The sequence below is a fragment of the Neofelis nebulosa genome, chromosome 4 (genome assembly GCF_028018385.1).
Source record: "Neofelis nebulosa isolate mNeoNeb1 chromosome 4, mNeoNeb1.pri, whole genome shotgun sequence".
NCBI classification, from domain to species: Eukaryota; Metazoa; Chordata; class Mammalia; order Carnivora; family Felidae; genus Neofelis; species Neofelis nebulosa.
This window is the reverse complement of record NC_080785.1, coordinates 130,892,696-130,920,249: the sequence shown is the minus strand read 5'-3', so window position 1 is coordinate 130,920,249 and position 27,554 is coordinate 130,892,696. Positions and strand designations below refer to the sequence as shown.

The window sequence follows — 27,554 nt, the reverse complement described above, 5'->3', positions numbered from 1 at the left end:
AAATAATACTTCTATGACTAAATATGGTAATTAGTACAGCAAAATCCCATTCATTTATTTATGGGACATGTTAGCCCCCAGGGTAAAGTTACACACAATGTGCAACTGTGAGCGCCGGCTGAATAAGTTAACTTACTACAAAATGGACGTTTCTTTTTTTTTTTTTTTTTTTGTAACAGTTAGTGGGTTGGCATGGTCAAGTTTACTCAGTTGAACACATTTCATAAGCTGTTTATTTGTTGACGTTGATTCCATTTACAATACTTGGTGGGTTTTGCAAGGCTGGGCCACTGGCATCACCTTAAGGCTATCGCCTCGCATCCTGCCTGACCACCCTTGGTAAACACTGGGTCACTATATGCTGAATCAATACAGTGAAATCCCAGGAGTCCATTCCTGATTACAACCAGTTCTGCATATCACAATTTTCCTTCTTGTTCCAAAACCATCACCAATTTACACATTGTTTATTTTTTGTACTACCTTAAAATTCATGCAAACAGAACTTTGCTGTATGTAAAGTGAACACGCAAATACTGTTGGTGCTATTTTACCAATTTGGGGGTCTTTACCCATTTTAGAATGTGAGCTAATAGAAATCTGCTTGTAATAAAAACTGACAACAACTGTGACAAAAATAAGGATATAATATTAAAATAAATCAAATGATATACAATACTGTCATTATTCTGATACAGAATTTTTACACAGCAATATTGATATAGGGACACATGGCAGGATGTCAGGTAATCCATTACAACAGACCTTTTGGTTACAAGTAAAGTTTAAATTACAACTTAATACCGACTTTAAAATGGTAACTAGTGTTATGCCAGATTAAAATTAAGACTTCCTCTTCAAGGGACATTTTCTGGAACATCTCTAATTATGAGACTTAAAAAATAAACTTCACAAGAAGAAAAAGAAGTAAGTGTAATATATTGGAGAAGTGTTTTTTACTAAAAAAACCCAAAAAACCCTAAATCTAGAAATAAGGTCTAAATGGACTTTCCATGCCTTCTGAACTCACACCTGTCACACAGCGGATCTGAGGTTCTGTCGCATGGACAGGTTCCACGAAAGCTGGAGAGTATGCCCACCTCTACTTCATCCAGGAAAATTGTGGAGTGTCTAGGTCGACCACACACCCTTTGCTGTTTAAGTGTCAGGCAAAAAAGCTTGATTTTCCACACTGATTTTCCCAGCAAGCTAAAGGATATCTAACAACCCTGTTCCCCTCGTTAAAATGCTAGAGGGCCCAGAAGGGAAATGGCAAAGAATAAGTGGGGGCCTTAAAATTCTTTGAGGAGAGAAAAGAGACCAGAGGGTGTGTGTGTGTGTGTGTGTGTGTGTGTGTGTGTGTGTGAGTGTGTGTGTGTGGTGGGCAGGGCTGGGGTGAGGGGGTTTCAGACAAAAAAGTTGCTGTAACAAAAGACCAAATTCTTACTCTCCTCATTTCTTTGAAAATGGGTGAGTTACTGGCATTAAAAAAGGCCAGGCCAAGCCAAAACACAAACAGGGAAATGAGAACTGGTTCCATAATGCCCTGCACTCTACATTTCTATCCAAAATTGAAATCCCCTTTCAGTAAAACAACAAAAAAAAGCCATTTAAACATCAAAGATAGAAACGTTACTTGGATAGCTGAGGAAGCAAGAGCATTTCTTTCTGGCATATTATACTTGTTGGGCACAATCACAAGTAAATAGACTTTACAGACATCATGTGGTTGTTCACATTTAAAGTTTCTACTCTGAAGTGATTACTTTCGGGCTAAACAAATAAATCGATTAAATGAAGTCCGTAAACAGGCTAAGCCCGGCATACATGGACAAGTGTGATGCATTCTCCGCCCAAAAAATGGAACCTAAGATAAAAGAAAAAAACTGAGTCAGAGCAGGAATCATTAAAAACAAAACAAAACACAAAAACACCCAAACACACATAACAAAAAACGATTCTCGAGAAATCTCTGAATAACAACAGCTGGTGTTATATTGTGAACTATCATCAAGTAATATGCTCAGCTCTTTATATATTATCCTTTTCCGTCCTTACAACCACTCTGTGAAGATGACAAATGCTTTAATTATACCCATTTTACAGATGAGAGACGGAGGCACAGAGAGATTAGTAACTTGCCCAAGGTCACATAACCAGAACTCGAAGCTTGGCTGGCCACCTGGACCAGAGAGACCAAGCTTTTAACCACCAAGCTACAAAGCCTTTCACTTCTTCTCATTTTTTGGTCTGTATATCATCCTACTAATGAAGCTCATTAAGGAGGGCATAACATTATGGGCATGTTCACATTGATATAATGAGTAAATATGAAGTCACTGACAAGGATCAACACATAAATTCACACATTTGCACACAGATGTCAGAGGGGTCAAAATTCTGGGGGGGGGGGTGTGGGTTGGAGAAAAACAAAAGAGAAATTAGGGAAGGAGGCAAGCTCGAGTCACAGAAATGGAACAAACCAAGCCCTGGCCTAGGGAGAGCCAGCAGAGAAAGGTCGGATTCATTCCTAGAGTCTTCCAGTGGGTACTTTTCAGTCTTGCCCATGCCACGAATGAAGCTGGGCTAAGGAGGCAAGTGGCATGGTAGTCCTTTGACTGAGGGGCACGGGAGTACCTCAAAGTACATATTCTTTCTAGAGGCAAAGGACGACATCCATTCTCCCTCCCCTGGGAATCGTGCCCTCTTGAGAATCTGTCTACTTTGCAAGTTATAGCAAGAAACTTTCAGCCCAGGTCTGGAGGCAGTTGATAATCAATGAAATGGGATGGCAGATTACTCCCAGCCAGGGTAACGTGAGAGAGAGGCAAGCTCTTAGAGACTCACGCCTCAGGGATCCTTCTTCGGTTGACACATGGCACAAAAATGCATCCTTTCTGTTTCTCAATTCAGATGCTTTTTCCGCTAATCATTCTAGTGGATTTCCTAATTCTATTCCACCAAAAGAGGCCGCCCCATACCAATTATCTGTCTTGAGGAGGAAATCTCGGATACATCTTCCAGATGCCTTCTAAATAATTTCTTTGCACATAAGAAAAGAAAGATTGTGCAGACAGTGACAGAACCATTCTAACCTTCTTTTGTGGTTGAACTAATAGGACAAACCCAACCGTACGGTGGTCCAACAACGGTCAGGACTGATTATTCTGCACATTGTCTTTGGGTTGGTACCATGCTCATGTCCTTCTTACCTCCTTTTTCCTTTTTCTTCTCTTCCTCTTTCTTCTCTCCTGCCTTCCATTTCCAAAATGGTTCTGGAAGGGCCAGGGAAATGACTGTGATCAATAAATACAAAAGGAAGAGAGGGAAGCAATAGGAGGGCAGGGTGTGCATGGGGTGAACAGGCAGAGACATCCTTCTGCCTTTTTTTCACAAGGGCCTCATTTTCAAGGCTGCAAGGACAGTGCCTGCACGCAGGTGCCACGGCCATCAGTTCCATGCAGACTTGTGCACAGAATGGTTCTGTCACTGTGTGTGTCAAAGGGCACACAGATGGCTAGCTCAGGTGTTGGCATGGAGACCATGTCAGAGGAAGTGGGTGCAGGTCGACTGTCTTAGACGATCACACGTGGACCACATAAGAAGTTAGCACCCCGGACCTTCATCATCTATTCTAGCCCTGAGCCTCTGAGCGCTTCACTTTGTCAGACCTAAAACCACTGGCATGGGCCAGAGGTTCTGAGTTGGGGGGGGATTCTGTCCCAGAGGGCACATCTGGCAATATCCAGAGACACTTTGGTTTGTCACAACTTGGGGGAAGGAGTGTCAGTCACATCTAGTGGGTGGAGGTCAGAGAATGCGGCTTAACAGCCTACAATGCACAGCACAGCCTCCCAACAACAAACAACTATCTGGCCCAATGTGCCAACAGAGCCGGCGTTGAGAAAAACGAACACGGGCAGCAATAATGAAGGAAAAAGACCTGAAATAAGTGAACGAGAACTATAATGCACACGTCCGGCTGTTCCACATGGACAACGCCAAGCGTGTTTCTTTCAGTCACTCATTCAGCAGCAGTTCAGTGAGGGTCACCAGCACATCCATCCACGTTCTAGGTGCTACGGACACAGAGATAGACAGGAGACGAAAGGCCTCTGCCGAGCATGGAGCTTACTTTTTAATGAGGGAAGACAGGTAACCAGCAAGATAGTTTAAGCTATGAGTAAGTGTCCTCATGGTGCTTACAGTCTTGTGATTTGTCCTTCAAGACACCATGATCACTCTCTGGCCTGTCATGTGGGTTCTCAGTACCCTGAAGAGAGCAGCAAAGGAAAGTAACAGTGGGGACCTGCCATGGCCAGGCTTCATAAGGCACTGGGCATCAATGTCACACCAAACCCGTGTGCCACATTTTCCCCTCATTTTGACACAAGCCAAGTGGCTTCTTCTTTTTTTTCAATGTGTATTTATTTTTGAGACAGAGAGAGAGCAAGAGAGAGCAGGAAAGGGGCAGAGAGAGAAGGGGACAGAGGACCTGAAGCAGGCTCTGTGCTGACAGCAGCGAACCCGAAGTGGGGCTCGAACGCACGAACCATGAAATCATCACCTGAGCTGAATTCGGAAGCTCAAGCGACTGAGCCACCCAGGCACCCCGTAAGTGGCTTCCTCTTGAGCTGAAGTAACGTGGCTGACTGTAGTCACCCAGCTGAAAGGGGACATGTCACAGACCCAGTCCCACTTTCTTCCAGAGTTTGCTCTTTTCTCAAATACCACCATCCCCCAACTTTGAAGCTTTGTGAAGAAAGAAATCTCCTTTGTGAGCACATGGCACTTAGCCTGGTCCACAGGAGACACTGGAGAAAATATGTGTTAAAGGCCTCTCTCCTGGCAAAGCCCCCACCACAGACTATGTGCCACCTGAAGGCAGAGGGGTGGCCTTCCCAGATCCTGTGGCTTCTGCTCACTCGGCACACCAATGCCTGGCACCAGGCAGGGACCCAAGGGGCTCATGCCACCAAAGTTAGAGATGGATTTACTGTGAAGCCAAAGAAGCTGAGGGCCTTCACTCGTGTGGTTCCCTGCAGGGCTTAGGTAGGGCCCTGGCAGTGTGTTCACAAGGTCATAGGTCTGTGTGAGTCTTTAAAAAATATTGTGGGGGGCACCTGGGTGGCTCAGTGGGTTGAGCATCCGACTTCGGTTCGGGTCATCATCTCACAGTTTGTGAGTTCGAGCCCCACATCGGGCTCGCTGCTGTCAGCAAAGAGCCTGCTTTGGATCCTCTGTCCCCCTCTCTCTGCCCCTGCTCTTTGTGCGCTCTCTTGCTCTCTCTCAAAAATAAACAAAACATCAAAAATATTGTGAATTCTTCTTTTTCTTATTGAGGGCACCAACATGGTATTAGCCTAGGCCCAGATCTGCCCTGGCAATCTTAACATAATGATCAGACTGTCTTGTAGGACCTTTTATACCTGGATTCCCTTGTCTTATTCTTATCAAGTCCACTTCCCCTCTTTCAATATCTGTCTTTGTTTCACCCCCTGCCAAGGATTTTTTTCTTTCTTTTTTTTTTTTATTTGCACCTGCCCTTAGCGGGTTTTCCTCTTCCCCTTCCATCTGTGAGCTCATAATGACAAAGAACTCCATTTCTGATATTATACACTTACTAGATACTTGACATTTTCTCAACAGGCCCGTTCATTTCTAGATCTACATATACTGTGTGACAAACTTAATAGATATCTAACAGCCACAGATACATTACAAAGTATATAGAAGATGCATATTCAGAGGCATATATATAGCCAAGGAGCTAACTATTCAGTCCAAATTTGATGGCTTATTTTAGAATTAACTCAATCCGTTTCTTATAGACTAAAATTTCAAACAGAAAATTCTAGAAATAGCCAAGGTAGAACCTTTAGAACTTTCCAGAAGGCATGATTCTTATCCATTTGTGGCATTTTTAAAGAGAAAATAATAGCACTGCCACAAAACAAATGTATTGTTTGTGATTTCTCTCACAACAGAGTCAGTTTTGCTGAAGAAAGAAACATAAAGAAGGATACATGAGGGTGCCTGGGTGGCTCAGTCAGTTAAGCGTCTGACTATTTCAGCTCAAGTCATGATCTCACAGCTCATGGGATCGAGCCCCGCGTCGGGCTCTGTGCTGACAGTGTAGAGCCTGCTTGGGATTCTCAATCTCTTTCTTTCTCTCTCTCCCCCGCTCCTCTCTCTCTCTTCCCACCCCTCCCCTGCTTGTGCTCTGTCTCTCTCAAAATAAATAAATAAACTTAAAAAAAAAGCATACATGAAGAAAACTGTGGTCATGTCACATAAAAAGCACTAGTCCAGTATGGGAGGAACTGAGGGGGGGCGGGCAAAATGGGGAAAGGGGGTTAATGGAACAGTGGCAGATGGTAGCTAGACTTTGGATGGTGATCACTTTATACTTCAGACAGATCTCAAATTACAATGTTGTATGCATAACTTACATAATTTATATACCAATTTTATCTCAATAAAAAAGTTACGTGTGTTTTTAATAAAGCCAGTTTTGTACATTAACTTTTGTCAACAAAAGTACATAGTTCACAAAATTTCAAATAGCCATAGTAGTGCCTAAAATAGAAGCCCAAAATCTCAGAATTTCTGCCACTCCCAGTCTCCAGTTTTAATAATTAGGAAGATCGCCAATGTATTTGAATTGGGTCAAGTCTTAAAATGTTTCTTCAATTTTTTTTTTTGGAGTAAGTATATATTCATACAACCCTAAATAATGCAATTATTTATCTTCTTGTGAGTAGACGGTTCACATGGAACTGCACTGTGCCCTCTGAAAGAGTAAAGGAAAACAGGGAATGAGGGGGTTGGCCTCATGGGTTGTGTGGAACTTCATGTGGGTTGGGGAAGCTGTTGGCATATATGCCCGGGGCCTCTAGGTCTAGAGGGGAGTAAAATACTGGCAAGAAGTAAGGGTGGTAAGGATGGGTCTAGGGGGCCCACGTGGCTCTCACCTGTGGCAGCCACAAGTACCCCGTGTGGTAGGGAGGACACACGAAGTATGTGCCTGGGTAGCTGCTGGGCGCCTAATACAATGGTGCTGCTGTGTCCCCTCACTGGTCCTGTGAGGCTAAGTACAATGTAGTGTGAGGCCGGGGTGCCCAACCAGAACAATTTCCATCTCCCAAACTGTCACAGGGAACATCTGTCATAGTCCGGAGACACGGCTGGTTGTCACAACTGAGAGAGGAGGCTGCTGACCTCTAGTGGGAGGAAGCCAGGGATGCTGCTAAAACATCCTATAGGGTCCAGGCCGGCCCCCACAACAAAGAGCTATGGGGCCCATACTGTCAGTACTATATTTAGTATATCTATCAGTATACAGACTAAAGTATATTTATGTCCTCTGAGTCTTTCTGACAATGAACTTGTATGCACAGCCGTGATGCTGCCCTGAGGGAGAAAATGTAAATAGTGGCTTCTGACACCTGTGATAGGAAACATGAGGAAATTAATGTACTAAGCTTTCTTCTACCCATCTTCCACTCAATTCTATACTTACATAAGTTATATTTTAGTTAATATTGTTTTAAGAAGTACTCTCTATCCTGAAATTATAATTACAATGTTTTATCATTGTAATTCTAAATTTATCATTTTAAAATAGAAACAGCTAATAATTTTTAAAATCTTCCCTTAAAAAAAAACACAAAAATGTCCCAGGTTTTAACTGGAAAAAAAAATGTTTTTTCAGAAAAGGAAAATATATTGGTCAATTATTGAAGTGTCATGCCATATATATATATGTGTATATATATATATATATATACACATATATATATATATATATATGTGTGTGTGTGTATGTATATATATGTGTGTATATACGTGTATATATATGTGTGTATATACGTGTATATACACACATATATATATATATGTAAAACCCAGAAAACAAAAAACAAAACTGGTACAAAAAAGTGTTAAATATACAAAACAGAGCAGAAACAACTTTTTGGAGGAAACACAGTTGTTTAAAATGAAAAAATAGGGACGCCTGGGTGGCTCAGTCGGTTAAGCGTCCGACTTCTGCTCAAGTCATGATCTCGCGGACCGTGGGTTCGAGCCCCACATCGGGCTCTGTGCTGACAGCTCAGAGCCTGGAGCCTGTTTCAGATTCTGTGTCTCCTCTTTCTCTGACCCTCCCCTGTTCATGCTCTCTCTCTGTCTCAAAAATAAATAAATGTTAAAAAAATGTTTAAAAAAGAAAAAATAATAAATCACACATTATAAAAATAAAAGTATTAATCACAGAATGATAAACTTCCAAAGCCAAGCAGTAATCAGAACAGGATAGAAATGGCTAATCTTTGCCAACTGTGAAAAGTGTTGGTATTAATAAAAATATTAAAATAATGTTTTTCTTTTTAAACAGTAAAATACTCCTTGCAGAAATACGATTCAGCAATTCATCCTTAATTGTTAGAAAATTGTTAAAAATGAATACATGTTAAAACTTTCATTTGACCAAATATGTATTTGGAAAATATACACTCTGTTCTTCTTAGGGAGGATGATCTTTTATTCTACTTTTGAATTATCAAATGTAAACTTAAAAACTGCACAATTATAAGATTATAGCCTAGCAGTCACTATAAAGTCCACAAGTTAGTTAATGCATCTGAAATAAAACAGTAAACTGAATCCAGTGACTATCAATTCCTACCTGTAGTTTGTAATTTTATTCATCAAATATTATTCACTTTATCAAAATAAACACACATTTGTGGCTAATGACTAAGTCAAGCCAGAATGGAAAGTTTAAAATTTAAACAGGAGCAGTCTGCACTTACTCACAGTCTGGTGTTTTAAAAACACTGATCCCTGTGACCCTTCTTTAAAAACAAAACAAAACAAACAAACAAACCCCCCCCCCCACAAAAAAAGAAGAAGAAAGTACTGAACACGTCATATTAAAATACAATTTTCTATGCAGTGTCTACATTTTTACCATTTACTGATGAGCTATTAAACTGTAGTCTGAAGTTGAATTCTATATATTACATTCACCAGGAAACATTTACAAACATTTTTTTCCTCAAGTTGTTTTGAATACAATATAGTGGAGAGATAATCTGGAAATAACTAGATTTTTACCAGGATAAGTTAATTCCGCCCAGAACAAATAATAACTCCTGGACCTACTCTAAAAATAGGCCATTGAAATAACCGATGAAAACGTATTTTCAAGATAGGAAAGTATCCAGGATGAAAAGTTGTAACACTGAGTTCTAGAAAAACTTTTCAGGTGGGCATCTGAATAGGGGAAAAGTTAAGATCTGACAAAAAAAAAAAAAAAACACCATTTTTTTTTTAATCCTTCAGTTCTTTTATCACTTAATTCTAATATGAAAACCATAATTTGTCATTAAAGACTTCATTATTAAAACTATGGTAAAAACAAAGTGCAGAGATGTACCTGGGTTTATGGGAGAAGAATGATTTTGTTTACTCTCAGAAATGACCTTGCACGAGACGTGAACTGGAAGTTATCTAGAAACCCAGGGAAACACTATTTGGTTCTCTTTTTAAAAATAACCTCAGATTTGGGAAGCTCATCAAAACTACATAGGATGTGACAAATTCCCATGCGGACAACCATTATCTCTCGTCCCACACAAACCAGTCTTGGTTAACTGGAGTACAAAGCGTTCCAACGAAACCGCTTTTGTGGAGGCGGAAGAGTATGGTGATTCACACCACAAAAACACTGGCTGGAGCGTCAGACAGAAATGGAGCCCGGTGTCTCTCTGCGACCTATCACCTTGTGACTTTACCCAGTTACTGAGTCTCCTCTGAGGCTGCAGGTGGTTGTATGCAGTGCAGGACAGAAACAAATGTGCTTCATAGGCACATCTTGTATTAAATTAAAAAAAACGCATATATAACATTTAGTACAGAGTGTGGGGTACGTCACAGCCTTCAACAGGTGGCAACTGGAATTGCTATGATTACAAACAGCAGTTGAGTAGAATGTGTCACTTTCTCCTTGTTTTAGCAAGCAGGCCACGTGACTCTAGTATGCAGGGAGCGTAAGGTTATGCTAACACTGTGGGAAAATGTCATTCTTAAAAGAAAAGGTTAAGAGTAGACTTTTCAATGGCTCAAATGACTCACATGTACAAACGTGGACTTGCCCTTGATAAGGGTGATGAAAAACGAGACATCAATGCCAAGGGTGACTGGGTTGGTGTCACTTCCCCGCAGGGAGTTTGGCATTGAGACAGACAACTAACGGCTTACAACCTTTCCTGTCTTACAGCGGCCAAGAATAAAAGGTGCATGTCATACTTTAAAATGACTGTAAAACCACAGGAGGGATGGTCTACGCGGAACAGGAAGTATTTCTCAAGGAAACCACAGGAAAGCCAAACAGCCTTCAGAGAGACCCAAACAAGTGGAGTCCCTATTACAGCTCACAGAACTAAAACAATCCAGTTTACTGCATTACCTTTACTCCGAGAAAGTCAAAATAGTAACTGTTATCTACAACTGTAGCATATGAGGAAGATGGTGGGCCTTACTACAGCTTTCAACCCCAAACTACATGTAGAAGGCGGGGTCGAGTTTGCTTCAAAAACACTCCATCTATTAAAAAAAATTGTTTTGGGGCACCTGGGTGGCTCAGTCGGTTGGGCGGCCGACTTCGGCTCAGGTCATGATCTCGCGGTCCGTGAGTTCGAGCCCCGTGTCGGGCTCTGTGCTGACCTCTCAGAGCCCGGAGACTGTTTCAGATTCTGTGTCTCGCTCTCTCTAACCCTCCCCCGTTCATGCTCTGTCTCTCTCTGTCTCAAAAATAAATAAAACGTTAAAAAAATTTTAAAAAAATTGTTTTAATGTTTATTTATTTTTGAGAGAGAGAGAGAGAGAGAGAGAGAGAGAGAGGGACAGAGCACAAGCAGGGGAGGGGCAGACAGAGAGGGAGACACAGAATCTGAAGCAGGGTCCAGGCTCTGAACTGTCAGCACAGAGCCTGATGCAGGGCTTGAGCTCATAAACCATGAGATCATGGCCTGAGTCGAAGTCAGCTGAATGGACTGAGCCATCCAGGCGCCTGGTCACCCCATCTATTTTAAAACAGGAGTATACAACACGGAGAGAGAATGCTGCAGAAAGACTGAGCTCTGCCTCCCAACAAGCCACCTGGCCTGGGAAATGCCTTTTGATGCTCTGGACTTCACTTTGCTGCTGGGTAAAACCAGGAGGTGGCACTAGGGGAGCAAGTCACTGTCACCTGGTATTGCTGGGGAAGCCTGCCGAGATCCCATCATTTTCAAAGTTTTGATCGGGAAGGGCTGAGACTCTCCAGGCTCCACAGACTTTTCTGCTCCCTCCTGTCTCCTACCCACCCTTTCCTGAAGTAACATAACTGACAGACCCCTGCGGACGGGACAGTCTACAGCACAACCTCTAAAGCACCATCCAACCCTGCCTTCATATGGTCATACCACTAACTGCTAAAACTGTCCAAAAGTGTTGTTGAGGTCATTAGGATATTTATACTTGAGATAAAAGAATAAACTGGAAAATTAAACACCATTAACCCCTAGGATTATGAACTGTGTACTGCGTAGACTGAGGGAAAATAGAGGATTTTTAAATTAAGATACAAGGTAACTGTATCATTGACGGTTTTCAGTAAGAGACAAAACACAAAGTTATTTACCTCTGCCTTATCAGTACGTCTGATATTTGAATTTATATTGTCCTAAATAATTTTTAGGCAAATTCATGGTTTTGAAGTTATTTTTATGACATGTTTCTAAGGTCATGAAAGCCATGGTATGAAAATGATTCACAGGGTGAGGACAGTAGAGGACACAGCTGGTTATAATGGAAGGAGAGAGGGGAGAGGACGTGGTTTCCCGTCATCACCTTCTCTCACTTGTGATTTCAAGCACATTACCCTGGGTTTCATGCCATACAGGCCTTGCCGGGAGTTGAGTTACCACAACGTAAGGGAACCACTGAGCACCTGGGTATATATACTAACTTTACGAGTCAGCGGATGGCAGCTGTCTCCCACTTTGCCCATAGGTGTGCAAATCCTTATGCTCTTAACCCAGATACTAACAGCACAGCACATGCCTCCACCACACTGGGGGTCCTTGTCGCAGGCCTGAAAAGTAACAGACAGACAGATAAATACAGATAGCAGGGAAGACTCAGGCTAAGGAAATCCAAAATTAGCAGTAAAAAGGGCTCTTTAAATATCCAACCACTAGGATTTTAATACTCACGCATAAAAAATAACTGTAATCTTCATTTTCTTGAACATATTTAGAATAAAATCTGATCAGAAGAGATTTTCCTAGTTTAAAAAACAATGGCCTACATAATGGTCCACACATTATGAAAATCTTAAATCAATACACATAGAAAATGTTATGTGTGTTAAAAAACGCACACAGAAAATCACCTCTCTTTTCTAGGATTTTGTGGCTGAATTGGCTTTGAACTTGAAAAACGAGGCTACATTAGTCTTATACCATACATGGCCATTAGGAACTACATAAATGGAATCAAAAGATTTTATGACTATTAACTGCAGAATGTGTTGGGCCCAATTTTAAAAAGGGATTTAAGTGGTCTCTAAATCTGGCATGAAATGCTCCAGACCCATAAAGGCACTGATGTAAATTTTAAAAGTGCTCATTCTCCCTTTCAAATATTTGCATTTTGGTTCATGAGACTTGATGTTTCTCACACCACTGACTTGATTTTCACCATTTCCTCTTTAAAGAAAGAAATTTCATGGGTTGGGAATGGACAAACCAAGACTTCTGTCTTCTGTTATGCTTTTTTGGGGGTAAGTAACCTACAAAAAGGAAATTATTGGCTTAGGATATACATATGTGTACATTATAAAATCAGTGGAACTATTCTTTAAGATTTATCCGATTTAGAAATGCAAACGACAGATACACTCATCAACAATGATTACTCAGGCCATCTGTTCCCAATATAAAAATTGTAAATACAAGTAATTAAAGAATCAACTATGGAGAAATTTTCATACTCTCTCTAAATGGAAATAAATAATGCAGTCTAAATTTATTTGCATGAAAATAGATCTAAAGGACAATTGTTCCTTCCTAGAACCAACAAAAAATAGGAAGCTTAGTTTGAGTGGTGTGCAATACTCTGTTTTGCTAGAGCTAAGGTAAAGCATACTGTACTGTATGTGTAAGAAACTAAAAAGTCTACAATTTAGACAGAAATTCAAATTTTTACATTTACTGGAAACAACTAACGCACTCCTCCAAAGTTCTTTTTCTTCAATGTTTTGGGGCCAGTCCCAAGTTCTCAAAACATAAGTATATGAGCACACCCTTGTTTATTATTTTTCTTTAAAAACTACGAACCATCTAGCTCCAGGGTTGGTTTATTTCCCTCATGAGAATTTTTTTCTCATTCTATTTAAGGCAACTATCTGATCAAAAACTACAGTTTTCACTTCCGAGTGTTAGGACATTTATATGAAAACATCCAAACGTTTCTATTTTCCAATTTTTATGCGTTTTCCAGAAATCACGTACATGTGGCCTTTACATTCTGTAAATGAGAGGTTCAGTACGTGATCTTTTCCAATACATTCTTAACAAATCTATGTGGAATATAAATCAATTTCAAATGAACGACATATATTACAAAAAAAAAAAAGGTAAATATTTCAGGTGGAGGTTTCAGGCAGTATTTTATATCAACAGATGCCCAAGACCCAGAATTCTGAAGCCCCACTAACCCTTTTTTATACGACAATCAAAAGCCAGCCAAAATCTTTTAAAAATTCAATCAATCACTTGGATGTTTAACATCCTGAAGACGAGAAGTTACTAAGTTTTTCATTTGGCTCCAGATGGTTCCTGTCATGAAGACATAACTACATTTCTTTATTGCCATGTCGCTTAGAGAAAATTTTTTAAAAAATCACTGAGGTAAAACAACAACAAAAACAGTACATGTAAGTCCACGTTAAACCTCTCTAACAGATAAACATTCAATGTGATAAAATTTCATTTTTGTAACAAAAAACTTCAGTTCTTGGAAATATTTACAAAGAATTACATAGGTTTATGTATTTTTAATTAGACAGCTGTTGCCTAATGCCCCGCATCCTTAACCCATTGCAGATCTATTCAAATAGTGTTGTCCTGTGAATGGAACAAAAAGATACTTATATTGCAGAGGAATTCTGGGCTCAGAGGATTAGGGAGAAATTTAAAATGAGCCAGCAGGGGAAGAGGGGAAAAAAACCCCAATCATGTTCCAACTCATATATTAAAAAGACCTGTAAAAACTTTTTTTCCAACCACACTGACAAAGCTATTCAAATACATTTTGTAAAAACCTCTATTTTAATAAATACCAAAATGCTTATAGTACGTATTGGATATAACCAAATACTGTTACTGTGCAAGGTCTTTCAAGATGCTATAAACCCTATTAACTAACTTGGGAGAGTGGAGCTTTATTTTCTCAATACAATGACATTTCCCTCAAATTTAAATATTTCATTACGCATCATCAGTTCAAACATAAAAGGTTTATTGAAATCCCATGATGTGCACTTAGATAATTGAAGTAATTTCATGGAGGTGTTAATTTAAGACTTTAAAAAAAAAAGAGTAAAGCAGGTGAACAACCAGGAAACGGTAGCGGTTTTGCATTGTTAATGTTAAAATAGACAAGATTTTTAAATTTTGTACTGTAAACTCATCCTTCGGGTCCACCCAGAGAAAACTGTTGGTAGGAGCAGGAGAGAAAACTGAATCAGCTCCTACTTCCAAAAATGATGAGGACAACTTCTCAAAGCTGAAACTAACACCTACATTGCAACCTACTCCATAATTATGCCGGGGCACTGGAGGTGCTTTATCAGGAACTGGAAATGGAGAACTTTTACAAGGAAAACCTCAAGACGCTGGGGGGTGTGGGGGTGTGGGGGGGTGGGGGGGGAGAAAGCCCTGGAAACAGAAGGAGGTGCCCCCATTGCTTTTCAAAGCGCACACATGGCCTCGGACCAAGTTATTTCTAAGGGTTTCTGCGGAGGAAGCCGGACGAGCAAATTCCTTGACCATAGGACAAGTCTCAGGATTGGGGGATATTCGTCTTGCCCCTTTGCATTTCAGAAAGGACCTCGCAAATTGTAAGGTTCGAGGCTGGAACGTCTCAAAGAAGTACTAGAGAAGACTCTGAAAGCAAACTTCTTTCAGCTTAACAGAAAAACCGACCAAACTCGAGGAGAGAGCTTGTAAGGAAATCGGACGGAAACAAGCGGGAGAAGGTGGTGATAAAGGAGGTGGGTAACACTTCGCTCACTTTTTCTTCCAAGGCGCACCCAATGTCCCAGACCGTCTGCCGCTTTTGGAGCAGCGCACCTCTCCCAGCGCGCCAAAGGGCCACCGGGGCAGGTGTCCCTGCCCGGGGCGACCCTCCCCGTGCCGCTCCCCTCCTGACCCACCCCCCCACCCCCGGGCGCAGCGCGGGCGCGCATCCCGGGCGGACAGGTGCGTCCGGGGCCGCTTACCCCAGTGATGACGGCGGCGTCCCCGGCGGGGGGCGTGAGCAGCAGCGGCGGCAGCAGCAGCAGGAGCAGCAGCGGGGCGCAGCGCGGGCCCCTCATGGCGCCCTCGGGACTGCGCGGCGGTTGGGGGCCGTTGCGGGGCGCGGGGCCGGGGCGCGCTCGCTGGAGCGCGGAGCGGCGGGCGGGCGGGCTGGCGGGCGGCTGGCGCGAGCCTGCGGGCCGTTATAAAGGCGAGCCCCGCCGTGACTCACGCCGGCGCCCGCCCGGCAGCACGCGCGGGGGGCACGGCGCGGGCACACACCCCACGCCCCACGCGCACACGCGCGCCCACCCCGGCCCGGCGGCCCCGGGACGAGCACGTGCCGGCGCGCGACTCCCCGAGCCCCCGCCCCGGGCGCCACGCAGGCAGGACCCCCCGCGGGGCGCCCGGCTCCCGGCCCGCGCCTCGCCTCCAGCCCGCCGCCGCCTCTCACACGCGCCCGAGCCGCTTTGTGGTCTGAGGCACGCTCGTTCAATGTCCTGGTTTCCAAAGCTCCACGTGCTCGACGCCTAAAACTTGCAGCTCATTTGCTGTGCAGATGTTTAGGGAGCGCCTACTACGTGCCAGGCGCTTGGACACCCGGGGGAGCGGGGAGGGGAGGGACAGGAGCCTCGGAACCCTTTCATTTGTTCTGCAGGTCTTCACAGAGCGCCTGCTGCATGCCAGGTACTGCCACTGGGGTCTGGCCTCATGGTCCAATAACCGAACAGAAAAGGCACACATCAAACAAATAAGCCGGGAAACGTGGAAGACAGGAAAAAAGAACAAAGGGCGAGCAAAATCACCCCTAATCCCACATCCCTGACGACACTGTGGGGTTTGTCCTTCCAGCTGTGGGAGTCCAATTTCTTTCTTTCATTTCTAATGCTTTCCCTTTATGTTCACATCTGTTCCCGACCCTCTCCTCTCTGATTTTCCTCGCATGCATTTCCTCCTTTCTTTAACATTGCGCCAGCTTCAGGCTGAGCAGTTCAGGATGATGCCAAAGGGAAATGAGAACGCCTGGCTTCGGGTGCCAGCCTGAGGCCCCTTGAACTGTAGGTAGGCAGCTCTCTCTTTTACTTTCCAGCCCAGGAAAATCACCCCTCGGTCTTGGAAGATGCCACACAGCACCACTGTGATTTGTTCATTCATGTAAATATGAGTGGAGGGCCTACCGGGTTCTAGACTACCCATGGCAGGATGAGTGGCAGATTTGCCCTCTGTCTCTGACCCTAGTTCCAAGGATCTCCAGCCTGTTTTCCTTCAGTGAAAACAACTTCAAGAAGACCCAGCTGTGGCCACTGCCAACCTTGCTTACATCAAAATTTTGGGAAGCCCAACTTTGTTTCTGAATGTTAGAACCTCTGGCTTTCCCTGGTCCCTTAAGGACCAGAAACTGTTGAAAAGCAGATGCTTCTTTCAGCCTGTTTAATAAATGCAGTGAGGAGAGTTGGGACAAAGTTACTTTCAGACTGTGGGGTTCCCCATGCCAAAGCATTCAGACTAAATGTGGAAAAAAAAAAAAAAGGATGGCAATTATCTGAATGTTAAACAGCTGAATATTTGGAAAACCAAATCTTTGAGTTTTAAAAGCTTTCTTTTTTACCCGTGGTTACGTTTGAGAAACGTCCTGGAACAGAAAAGAAAAAAAGAATAAAACTTTTTTAACTTTGAAAAAATTGTAAAAATTGGACTCACAGTAAAGTAAGTGGAAACAGTAGCAAGTGACAGATTGGTGGAAAGTTTCCTTTTCCAGTCTCCATGCCAACGCTAGCATGGGAATGCTGCCAGGTAAATGTAAAAACCAGTCAACATGGATTTTAACATTCCTACAATTTTTTAAAAATGGTCTATTTCATTTTTGCTACTATTGAATGCCAGCTTGGGTATTCCCTGCTTCTCCAAGCACAGAAAACAGGATATGTCTACACAGGAAAATCAGATTTCAAAAGTGGATGGCTTCATATATGGCTGTTTGGAAAACAATCCTCATTAGGCTGTTTTGAAACAAGATCAGAAACACTTAAAAATAGGGTTGGTTTGTTTTCATGTTGTTTCTTTTGATTATTTTTTTTTCATTGCTTTTAATGCTTTAAAGGAGACATGAAGTCCCCTGATACGACAAATCTTTGCATCTCAGCTTAGAGAATTTAAGTCTGAAAGTTTCATCTTATAAAGAGGAAAGATGAAAGGTTGAGTTTGGATTAGTTCATAAAAACCAGTTAGGTGGAAAGGCCGACTTAAGAATGCTGAGATAGAAATTGAAGAGTGGCTTAACTATTCTATTTATTACTACAACCTGTTGATATTGCCACATGATAAGTGCAGTCCGAGGATAACTGCATACGGACAACCAAACTTTGTGTAGATCAGAGTGGAGACCACCATCTAGTAGCAGGCTATCAAGGTTGAGCTGAATTGAAGAGGCAGTACAGGAAAGGCCATGGGATTTCAAATTTGTGAATCAGACCAACCTGGAATGGAATCCTGAATGACCATTGGGCAAGCGGCTTAAGACTTTCTAAGCTTGTGGGGTGCCTGGATAGCTCAGTCAGTTAAGTGTCAGATCAGTTAAGTGTCAGTCTCCTGATTTTGGCTTGGGTCATGATCTCACAGTTCGTGAGTTTGAGCCCTGTGTCTGGCTCTGTGCTGACAGTGCGGAGCCTGCTTGGGATTCGCTCTCTCTCTCTGTCTTCCCCTCCCCTACTTGTGTGTGTGCATGTTCTCTCTCTCTTTCAAAATAAATAAACATTAAAAAAAAAAGACTTTATAAGCTTGTTTCCTCACCCATAAAATAGAAAACACCAACCCAATGTGGTATAGCCTCCATGGGGTTGAAAGGCTATAATACCTGTAAAGTGCTTACTATAGTACCTAGAACAGACTATGAGCCCTATTAGCATTACCTCTTATTAAGTCATATTATTTAGTGTCTGATAATTTCAGCCAACACTGATAGTTTTTTCTGTTTCACCCACCAGATTAGATTATATACTCCTTATAACTGGGCTCTTTGTGTCTAATTTCCCACATGTTCCTCTTGGCACATAGCACAATGATAAGCATATGGCAGATACAAAAAACTAATGATCAACAGGAATATATTCTATGGAAGAACAGACAAGAAAATGGTATACAGCCTAGACACATTTAATTTGCATGAATCAGGGAAATGGAGTCATCAAACAGCTATTAGGGAAAAATACTTGTCCTGGTGCAGGTGATTCAGATCACCGGTCTACCTAGGAGACATGGGACTGAACTGAGGTGAACTGGGAGACACAAACCTGTCTCCCGGCAATAACCCTGGGACCCAGGCTGATGAAGGCTCCATCTCAACGTGTGCTTCACAGGTAGAATGGGTTCACTTGTGTCCCTGCCGAAAGCTATGTTCAAGTTCTAAACTTCCATACCTGTCAGTGTGACCTGGTTTGTAAGTAGGGGCTTTGCAGTTATAATCATTTAAGATGAGGTCAGCCTGGACCAGGGTGGGCCCCAAATCTAATAATTGGTATTTTTGTAAGAGAAAGGAGAAGGAGACCTTGACACAGAGACGTGGAAGAAACACACGGGGAGATGGTCATGTGAAGACTAGGGCAGAGACTGGAGTCATGTATCTACAAGGCAAGGAACGCCATGGATTGCCAGCAACCACCAGAACACAGAAGAGTCAAAGATTCTTCCTCAGAGCCTTCAGAAGAAGCATGGCTTCATCCACACCTTAATTTTTGACTCTTAGTCTCCTGAACTGTGACAGAATACATCTCTGTCATTTGAAGCCACTCAATTGTGATAAATTCTTATGGCAGCCACAGGAAACTAACCCAGGTGGATGGAACTGGAGGGTTGCACACCAGTTTTCAAATGCATCTGCCTTGACTTGATGTCTCTCACTTTTGCCCACGTTTTAATGGCCAAAGAAAATCACATAATTTAGTCTGTCTTCAAAGGGATGGACAACGTAAATCTGAGGGGAACCAGAAATCTGGTGAGCAAGGCCGTATTTTACAGGAAAGGGATCAACCATGGCTTGGATTCCTGAATGAGCATATTGAACTTTGAATTATTATAAATGATAACGTATTATTCATTTTGTGTTTTTGTTTTCGAGTTCAGTATTCCTTATGATAGAATTATACCGAGACTCTGAAAAAGAATAAATGTGTACGTTGGTATTTTCTTTTGGGTGGGTAATAACCATAATTCATTCAATCACCAGACATTTACTAAATACTTACTATATGTCAGATAATGTGGGAGGAACCTGAAGTACAATGATGACCAAGACAGATATGAATCCAGCCCTCTGAGAGCTTACAGTCTAGTGGGAAGGACATGAATCAAACAATCATACAATTATATAATTATAGGAAACCAATGTCGTGCACTCGGACACAGCATGTGGGAAGACCTAAAGGTTTCTTAAAGTAAGGAAGCATAAGCCGAGATCTGAAGCTTGAGCCGGATTTAAGTGACATGAAGAATGGGGACAGCAGGAGCAGAGGGGGGCTGAACATTCCAGGCAGGGGAATCAGCTTGTGCTGGGGATTGGAAAGAGCATCCTCTATTATTGACTTTTATGTTTATTGCTCTGTCCCACGTACCCTACACATAGCCCAGAATACAAGCTCTATGAGATCAAGAATTTTTTAAAATATCTTTTGCTTACCGATTTGCCTCCAGTGCCTGGAAGAGTAACTGGCACACAGCAGGTACTCAGCAAATATGTGCTGAACAAATTACTGGGAATGTGGAGAAGAGGTTGCAGGTGGGATAGGGTAGATGAGGACGGATCTGATGACGGGCTACTGTAGTGGTCCAGGGGGCTTCTGCTAACATCATTGGTAGTAAAGAGGGACAGAAGTGAATTGATTCACTTTAGAAGTGAAACAGGTAGAGTTTACTGTTGGTTAAGATAAAGAGTGAAGAAAATGCCAAGATTTATCCCTAGGATTCACCTTGTCTCAACAGCAGTGATGTTGGGGATGCAGGAAATTTACCTGGGTGTGGGAGAGGCAGTCACAGACAGGCCTGGGGTGCAGAGAAGAGGCTGGGCTGGGGATAAAATTCTGGCCAGTTTCCTTTAAACTTTTTTATTTGTCTATATCACATACTATAGCCACAATGGTAAAAAAAAAAAAAAAATTAGATCAGGGGTTGGCAAACTGTGACCTAGTGCCTGTTTTTGTAAATAAAGTTTTATTAGAACACAGCCACACTTGTTTATGTCCTATCATTGCTTTTACACTACAACAGCAGAGTGGAGTATTTTTTTTAATGCTTATTTATCTTAGAGAGGGAGCACACAAGGATGGGGAGACAGACAGAGAGAGAGACAGAAGATCTGAAGCAGGCTCTGCACTGATAGTGCTGGGCTTGAATCTACGAACTGTGAGGTCATGACCTGAGCCGAAACCAAGAGTTGGATGCTTAACTGACTGAGCCACCCAGGAGTCCCAGAGTTGGGTATTTTTCAGAGACAGATTGTATGGCCTGCAAAGCTAAAAACATTTATGACCTGGCCTTTTATAGAAAGTTTGTATAAAAAGCTCATTGACTCTTGCTTTAGATAATAAAGAAGAGGAATCACAAGTTTTTCTACTGGTCCTCAGGGCAAATTTGTTACCATGAAATTTTCCTGAGCCTAGTATGGACTGTACTTCAGATGTTCCCTCTGGTTTATCAGTTTAACCCATCTGCTTCCCAAATTTGGGAAGTTGCCCCCAACACTGGTTCTTCGATGGACCCCTGGCATGTCCATCATGTTATATGTACTTTTACTTCAATTGCTTGTTACATAGTAGGTGGTCAATCAATATTTCCTGGTAGAACTGGAGGCAGAAGGGCAATAAATTTGTTTGGTCTGACACCTTGAACTGGAAGACTAAAATATTTTCTCAACCATATAAATCAAGAAAGCTTTTATTACCCATGTATATGGAGCTCTAGTTTTTAAAGTGATTCCAGCTTGCTAGAGGACATACTTTCTTGTGTGTCTTCTTCCTATGACTTCTGATTATTATAACATAATAGGTGGACCTATTAACTTCATAGCTGGGTCCCATGTGTCTTAGTAAATGATTTTCATTTAGATGGCCTAAAAAAAGTAAAATAGATATTCTGCTTGTTTTCTTACTCTCCATCTTTCATCACTGTACTATTACACAGTGGCTTTTCTTGTTAACAAACCCATATTATAGTCCGAAATATTTTTTAAAAATAATAACCAGGGGGCGCCTGGGTGGCGCAGTCGGTTAAGCGTCCGACTTCAGCCAGGTCACGATCTCGCGGTCCGTGAGTTCGAGCCCCGTGTCAGGCTCTGGGCTGAGGGCTCGGAGCCTGGAGCCTGTTTCCGATTCTGTGTCTCCCTCTCTCTCTGCCCCTCCCCCGTTCATGCTCTGTCTCTCTCTGTCCCAAAAATAAATAAAAAACGTTGAAAAAAATAAAAAAAAAAATAATAACCAGGCTTTAAATGTGACATATGAAAAAATGAATTGCTTTTTTAAAAGTTCTAAATAAGACATCTATTTTAATCTATTTCAATGCTGATGATTTCTCTTTATTTTTAAAAATAAATCACCCGGCTTCAATTTGAAAGCCAATTGTCTGTGGAGGCACTAAAATTATTTAGTCTATTCAAGTGATAATGTACAATAAAGTTTACCTATTTTTAAATAGTTGAAGTATAATCGAGGAGAAAGAGTTTTCTTAAAACAATTAGTATAAAATTCATTTGAAATAATATGAGGGGTCGGGATGAATAGATGTTTCTAAAAGATTTAGGTTTTGTTCATTAAAATGCTGAATGTATTTAATATTCATTGCTAGCACTGAACATGGGCCTGAAGGCTAAGGTTTATATATCATGTACTTCATTAAAAAGAAGAGATTGTTATGCAAATCTGTAGTATATTCAGTAACTTTCCACAGAGAAAAAAAGAAAGCACATATAGTAAAGAGTTTTAAGATAAAAACAAGGGCTAGTTAATTACCTCTATCAACACTTATTAGCTATCCATGCAAGTAATTTTCACTTAGCAATTTGTTCTTCTCCCCCATATTTGGAGATTTATTTTTCTACTAAGGGAAAGGCCTTGGAATAATAAGGCATCTGGGCATAGGAATTTAAGGCACAAACCAGTTAACAGAGCCTCCATTTCCAAATGTAAAGGATGGCTATTTCTATGCTTTGCACACGGTAGTGCTAATAAATTTCAGTACATTTTCTATAAGACCTCCAGTTATTCTCTGGGGTAGCTACTATCACAATTCCCATTTTACAGACGAGAAAAGTGTGATGCACAGAGATGGACAATATTGCACAGAATCACAACCATTTCTAAGTAGTAGAGTGGGGGGTTCAACCCAGTCAGTCCGATGCCAAATACTTCAATATTATAGCTTTGCCTCCTATTTATATGGTTTACGTAAACAGTGCCATACAAAATTTAGGTAGCCAATAACCAGAAGCAAGAAATTACCACTATGGTGTGAATTTTCCTGAAACTTATCTCAAAGCCTTCCTTTTTTTGTCTCTCTCTTTCAACTCAAGAGATCAAACTCAAGAACAAAATGTCAGATCCGGTGCAAGTCTAGATTTTTTGTTTGAGACTTTTTTCCAGAGGGATTCCCTAAACAACAGGGAAGGGTCAGAAGACGTCTTTTTTTCTTTTTTCTTTTTGTCAAGGAAACAGGTGATCAACATTTCTGCTCTGCAGGTTCGTTTGTCAGAGTTCTAAGACCAGATTGGTGCCTCTGCTCATAAGGTAAGTACCCTGTCAAAAGCATCCTGCTTGCTTTTTTTAGGCAGGAAGAGAAGTCATCATTTCTATCAATACATCATAGGCCCTGAGAAGTCCTTCAAAAAAGAAACCAGGCCAACTTGGTGCAACCCAGCATTTCCAAAACATTTGGTAATAGAGCACATCTGCATGTATCAGGGATAAAATTTTAGACAAGTCTAAATCTCCCATCATGACCACATACGAGCCGTAACAAAACCCCCACTAAATTTAGAATAAGGGCCTTGAAGATGGAATGAGTCTTAGGCGAACTCATCCATCAAATACAAGGAATATTGAGACACTCAGATCCATCTAGCTTGCTTTTCAGCTGAGAAAACGGAAAATCGAAAAGATTTCATCTTATAGGAGGGAGGAGAAAGAGTTCTCTTACTTCCTGACTCAAAAATTTTCCAACTATACATGCACCTCTTTGAGGTATGGGGACCCATCCAGAAAACAGTTATAAACACATCTTCCAAAAAAAGGAGACTACTTTGTGGAGATTCTTGCCCTATATATTGAGTCCTTACAATCACTGGTTCCACTGTCCCTAGAGTGAGAGAAGACCATCAAAGTGTGCATTCGATGTTAAAGCATCCTGCGTATCTATCCACTGGTGTCATCTGTCCTTCACATGATTGGGCAGTTTGGGTTTGTTAAATGTATACGTTACATATTATCAACATTTGGTCCGTGAATTAGCAAACAGGGTAGCATAGGCTTGGAGGTAGAGCCTCCAAGGTATATTTTTGTTTCCCCCAATATTGTTGGGAAATTACCTTTGGTGGGATAAACCCTCACTTGGAGAATCCTAAGCAGTAAACTGCTAACTCATTTGTTTACTTCTAAAATGTCTGTGAGCTGATAGATGCAATTCACCATAATGAAAGTATTTCCAAGCCCTAGCCAATGATCCATAGTAATTGTGCTTTTATGATCTTATTACACATTCTCCCCTCCACTTCCTCCTGTGTTTGTCTGTTTAATAGACCCCCATCATAATAGCTGGAGGTGGAGGAGAGTGAGTGAGGTCAGGAGATGGGTTTACTGGGGTGCTTCAAAGTGTTTTCCTTGTAGAGCCGGTGGGGCCCCAGAACCCCACCTTGACAGAGGTGCTCATTGTCTTCCTTAAAGCTGATGAAAAACCACAAATCTTATCCCAGCACAAGCTGCTTCCAATTATTCAGTAATATTTAAATTAATTAATTGCTAGTCTGATTTGTAAATTGATCTCTTAGACATTCAGTTTGTGTAAAATAGTAGATTTCAAACTTTTTCCCCCCTCAGCGGAACATCCAAGTTTTGGTAAGCACACTGTCAGATAAAATGCTTCCTGACTGCCTGTCATTTCTGGTGTTTTCATATGCAGATGGGGCAGGGGTAGCTGTGAAGAGAGAGCACAGGCAATTTTATCAACTAGAGACAAACCAGGTCTGTAGGCACTGTTGAGAAAAGCCCCATGAGAACCACTCTACACCACACGCTGGTACCAGACAGTTCTTTCCAGGCTAAAAGTCTCACCACGACCATGTTCAAAGTCCTAAAGTGATTTTCTTTTCTTTTTTTTCCTTTTATTTTAAATTCCGGTATAATTGGGGCGCCTGGGTGGCTCAGTCGGTTAAGTGTCCGACTTTGGCTCAGGTCATGATCTCGCAGTTTGTGAGTTCAGGGCCTGTGTTGGGCTCTGTGCTGACAGCTCAGAGCCTTGAGCCTGCTTCGGATTCTGTGTCTCCCTCTCTCTCTCTGCCCCTCCTCTGCTCATGCTCTGTCTCTGTCTCTCAAAAATAAACATTAAAAATAAAAAGATGTAGTATATCTATACAATGGAATACTACTTGGCGATCAAAAAGAATGAAATCTTGCCATTTGTAACAATGTGGATGGAACTGGAGTGTATTTTGCTAAGTGACATAAGTCAGTCAGGGAAAGACAGATATATGATTTCACTCATATGTAGAATTGAACAAACACAACAGATGAACCCGGGGGAGGGAAGGAAAAATAAGATAAAACCAGAGAGGGAGGGAAACCATAAGAGTGCCTTAAATACCAAGAACGAACGGAGAGTTGCTGGAGGGGAGGTGGGTGGGGAAATGGGCTAGAGGAGTGATGGGCATTTAGGCGGACACTTGTTGGATGAGCACTGGGTGTTATATGTAAGTGATGAAGCATTGGGTTCTACTCCTGAAACCAATACTATACATTCACTAACTTTCACTTAAATAAATACATTCCAAAAAATCTGAGAGCATTTGGAGTGTACCCCCAATTACTTGGAGACAAATCTGGATCTGGGTCAGGGCTTAGGGGCTCATCCTATAAAATGGAGATAATGATGGCTCCAGCCTCAAAGGGCTGTTATGGGAACCAAATGAAATAATGAATAAATATGATCCATCAACCGCATCATCATAAGAGCTCAATATATGTAAAGTATCAATAGCCTCATACCTACGTGACAGGTAGGAAATGACAGGTGGGCAAAAACAAAAGGACTGGAAGTATTAAATGAGATCATGGACAGCGTCTAGCAGACTATATGGCATACTTTGGTACCTAGTATATGATGGTGATGATGATGAAATCATGTTTTTTTTTACTATACGTGCACCTCTTTCAGGTATGGGTACCCATCTCCAACCCCATTATAAACACATTTTCCAGTTCACGGAAATCTGGAGTAAGAAATAAAGGAAGTTAACATATTCTAAAGGGCTTACTTACCACAGTGCCTGACATATAAGCGTTGGAAAAATGGTAGCTATTATCACTGTATGTTCTTTTATAGCATTATCTTCCTTCAAAGTAAGTCTATTTATATATTTTTTTGTTTCCCCCAATATTAGGCCTCTGGGGGGTATTTTTTGATTACCGAATGTTTGCCCCAATTATGAGCCGTGATATCAAATGAGGAGCTCTTGAAGCAAAGAGTATGAAAGTACAAATCATCTGCAGTATATATTTCGAATGCTATTAATTACCTTTCCTAAACATCACAATAAATTTACTGAAAGTTTGAGCAAACTTGGGGTTTGACCACATGTTGGCAGAATTTGGGACCTGTGGTCACAACTGCTTTCCCTTCCTTCTACTGTGGCATATCTGGTCTTGAGGCCTGCTTGTTAATCTTTTTACCCCAATTGTACTTGGAGAGTGCTGCTCTGAGGTTAGATCTGAGGGGGTCCAGTCTCAGTGCTGCCATTGATAGCCTGACCAGCCTTGTGGGAGACACTTAAGCTCTTAGAGTGTCAGTTCTTTTCTCAATAACATGGAACTAAAAATAGTAATACCTGCAGTACAGGGTTGTTAGGAGAATTAAAAGACAATGTACCTGATATAATGAAAGGACCCAATGAAACATCTGCTATTATCAAAGGAAAAGGATACTGTGCCAATGTCAGTGTCCTGGTCCTGACAACGTATTCTGGTCATGTACGATGCTATGTTGGGGGCAGCTGGGTGGAGGGTACTCAGGAACTCTCTAAATCATTTTTGCTATCTCTTGTGAGTATAAGATTAGTTCAGAATAGTGAAAGAAAGAAAGAAAGAAAGAAAGAAAGAAAGAAAGAAAGGGAAGAGAAAAGAGGAGAAAAGAAAAGAAAAAGAAGGAAGGAAGGAAGGAAGGAAGGAAGGAAGGAAGGAAGGAAGGAAGGAAGGAGTGAAGAAGGAGAGATGGAAGGGAAGAAGGGAGGGAGAGAGGGAGGGAGGGAGGGAGGGAGGGAGGGAGGAAGGAAGGAAGGAAGGAAGGAAGGAAGGAAGGAAGGAAGGAAGGAAAGAAGGAAGGAAGGAAGGAAGAAGACAAAGAAAAATGGGGAGTCTCTTAATACAAAGTCAGCGAAGCTGACCATTATCAGGCCCAAAGTCTTCTAGCCTGAGAAGGTACCTGTCCAGCTTCAGTGGCAGGCAGGTCTCCCTTGAACTTGGGGAAAAGCACACTCAGACCACACAAACCAATGCCCTTGCTCTGACTCTGGAGCACTCCAGCTCTCTGCTTCTCTCTGCTTCTCACCACAGCTGGGAGAGGCTCTGGGAACCAGAGGGCCTGAGTGCCAGTCCTTGGGCAATGAAGGTTTTCATTCTAAAACAAGAGATTGGCATTCTGATTTCACGACCCAAACTGAGGAGGCGTGGTTATCCTAAGTGCCCTGCTCCTTCTCTGGAGGTGCAGACAGGTCAGGGAGACACTGGACTATTGTCACTG

At 41.9% G+C, this 27,554-nt stretch overlaps 1 protein-coding gene and 1 long non-coding RNA gene across 3 annotated transcripts; one reads left to right on the top strand and one right to left on the bottom strand.

Annotated features, from left to right (window-relative positions):
- Nucleotides 1-149: 149 nt before the first annotated feature.
- Nucleotides 150-16,226, bottom strand: PROK2 (prokineticin 2). 2 transcript variants are annotated; one of them, XM_058728799.1, is made up of 4 exons: nucleotides 15,551-16,226; nucleotides 12,014-12,139; nucleotides 3,213-3,275; nucleotides 150-1,867 (listed from the first exon to the last, which is right to left on the bottom strand). In XM_058728799.1, the coding sequence occupies exons 1-4, from the start codon at nucleotides 15,644-15,646 to the stop codon at nucleotides 1,763-1,765; spliced, it is 390 nt and encodes a 129-aa protein (XP_058584782.1). In that variant the 5' UTR covers nucleotides 15,647-16,226; the 3' UTR covers nucleotides 150-1,762. The 2 variants fall into 2 exon arrangements, with proteins under 2 accessions (XP_058584782.1, XP_058584783.1); XM_058728800.1 differs by lacking the exon at nucleotides 3,213-3,275.
- LOC131511018 (uncharacterized) lies at nucleotides 14,992-16,466 on the top strand. The gene is made up of 2 exons (XR_009261299.1): nucleotides 14,992-15,322; nucleotides 16,225-16,466. It is a non-coding gene; the product is annotated as an uncharacterized LOC131511018 (long non-coding RNA).
- The last annotated feature ends 11,088 nt before the right edge of the window (nucleotides 16,467-27,554 follow it).

Coding starts and splice junctions, on each gene's coding strand:
- PROK2 (XM_058728799.1), bottom strand. CDS start 15,646: ATGAGGGGCCCGCGCTGCGCCCCGCTGCTGCTCCTGCTGCTGCTGCCG. Junction 3,276..12,013: donor GCCATCCGCTGACTCGTAAA/GTTAGTATATAT, acceptor TGGCCCTTCCAG/AACCATTTTGGAAATGGAAG. Junction 1,868..3,212: donor GAAGAAAAAGGAAAAAGGAG/GTAAGAAGGACA, acceptor CTTTTATCTTAG/GTTCCATTTTTTGGGCGGAG.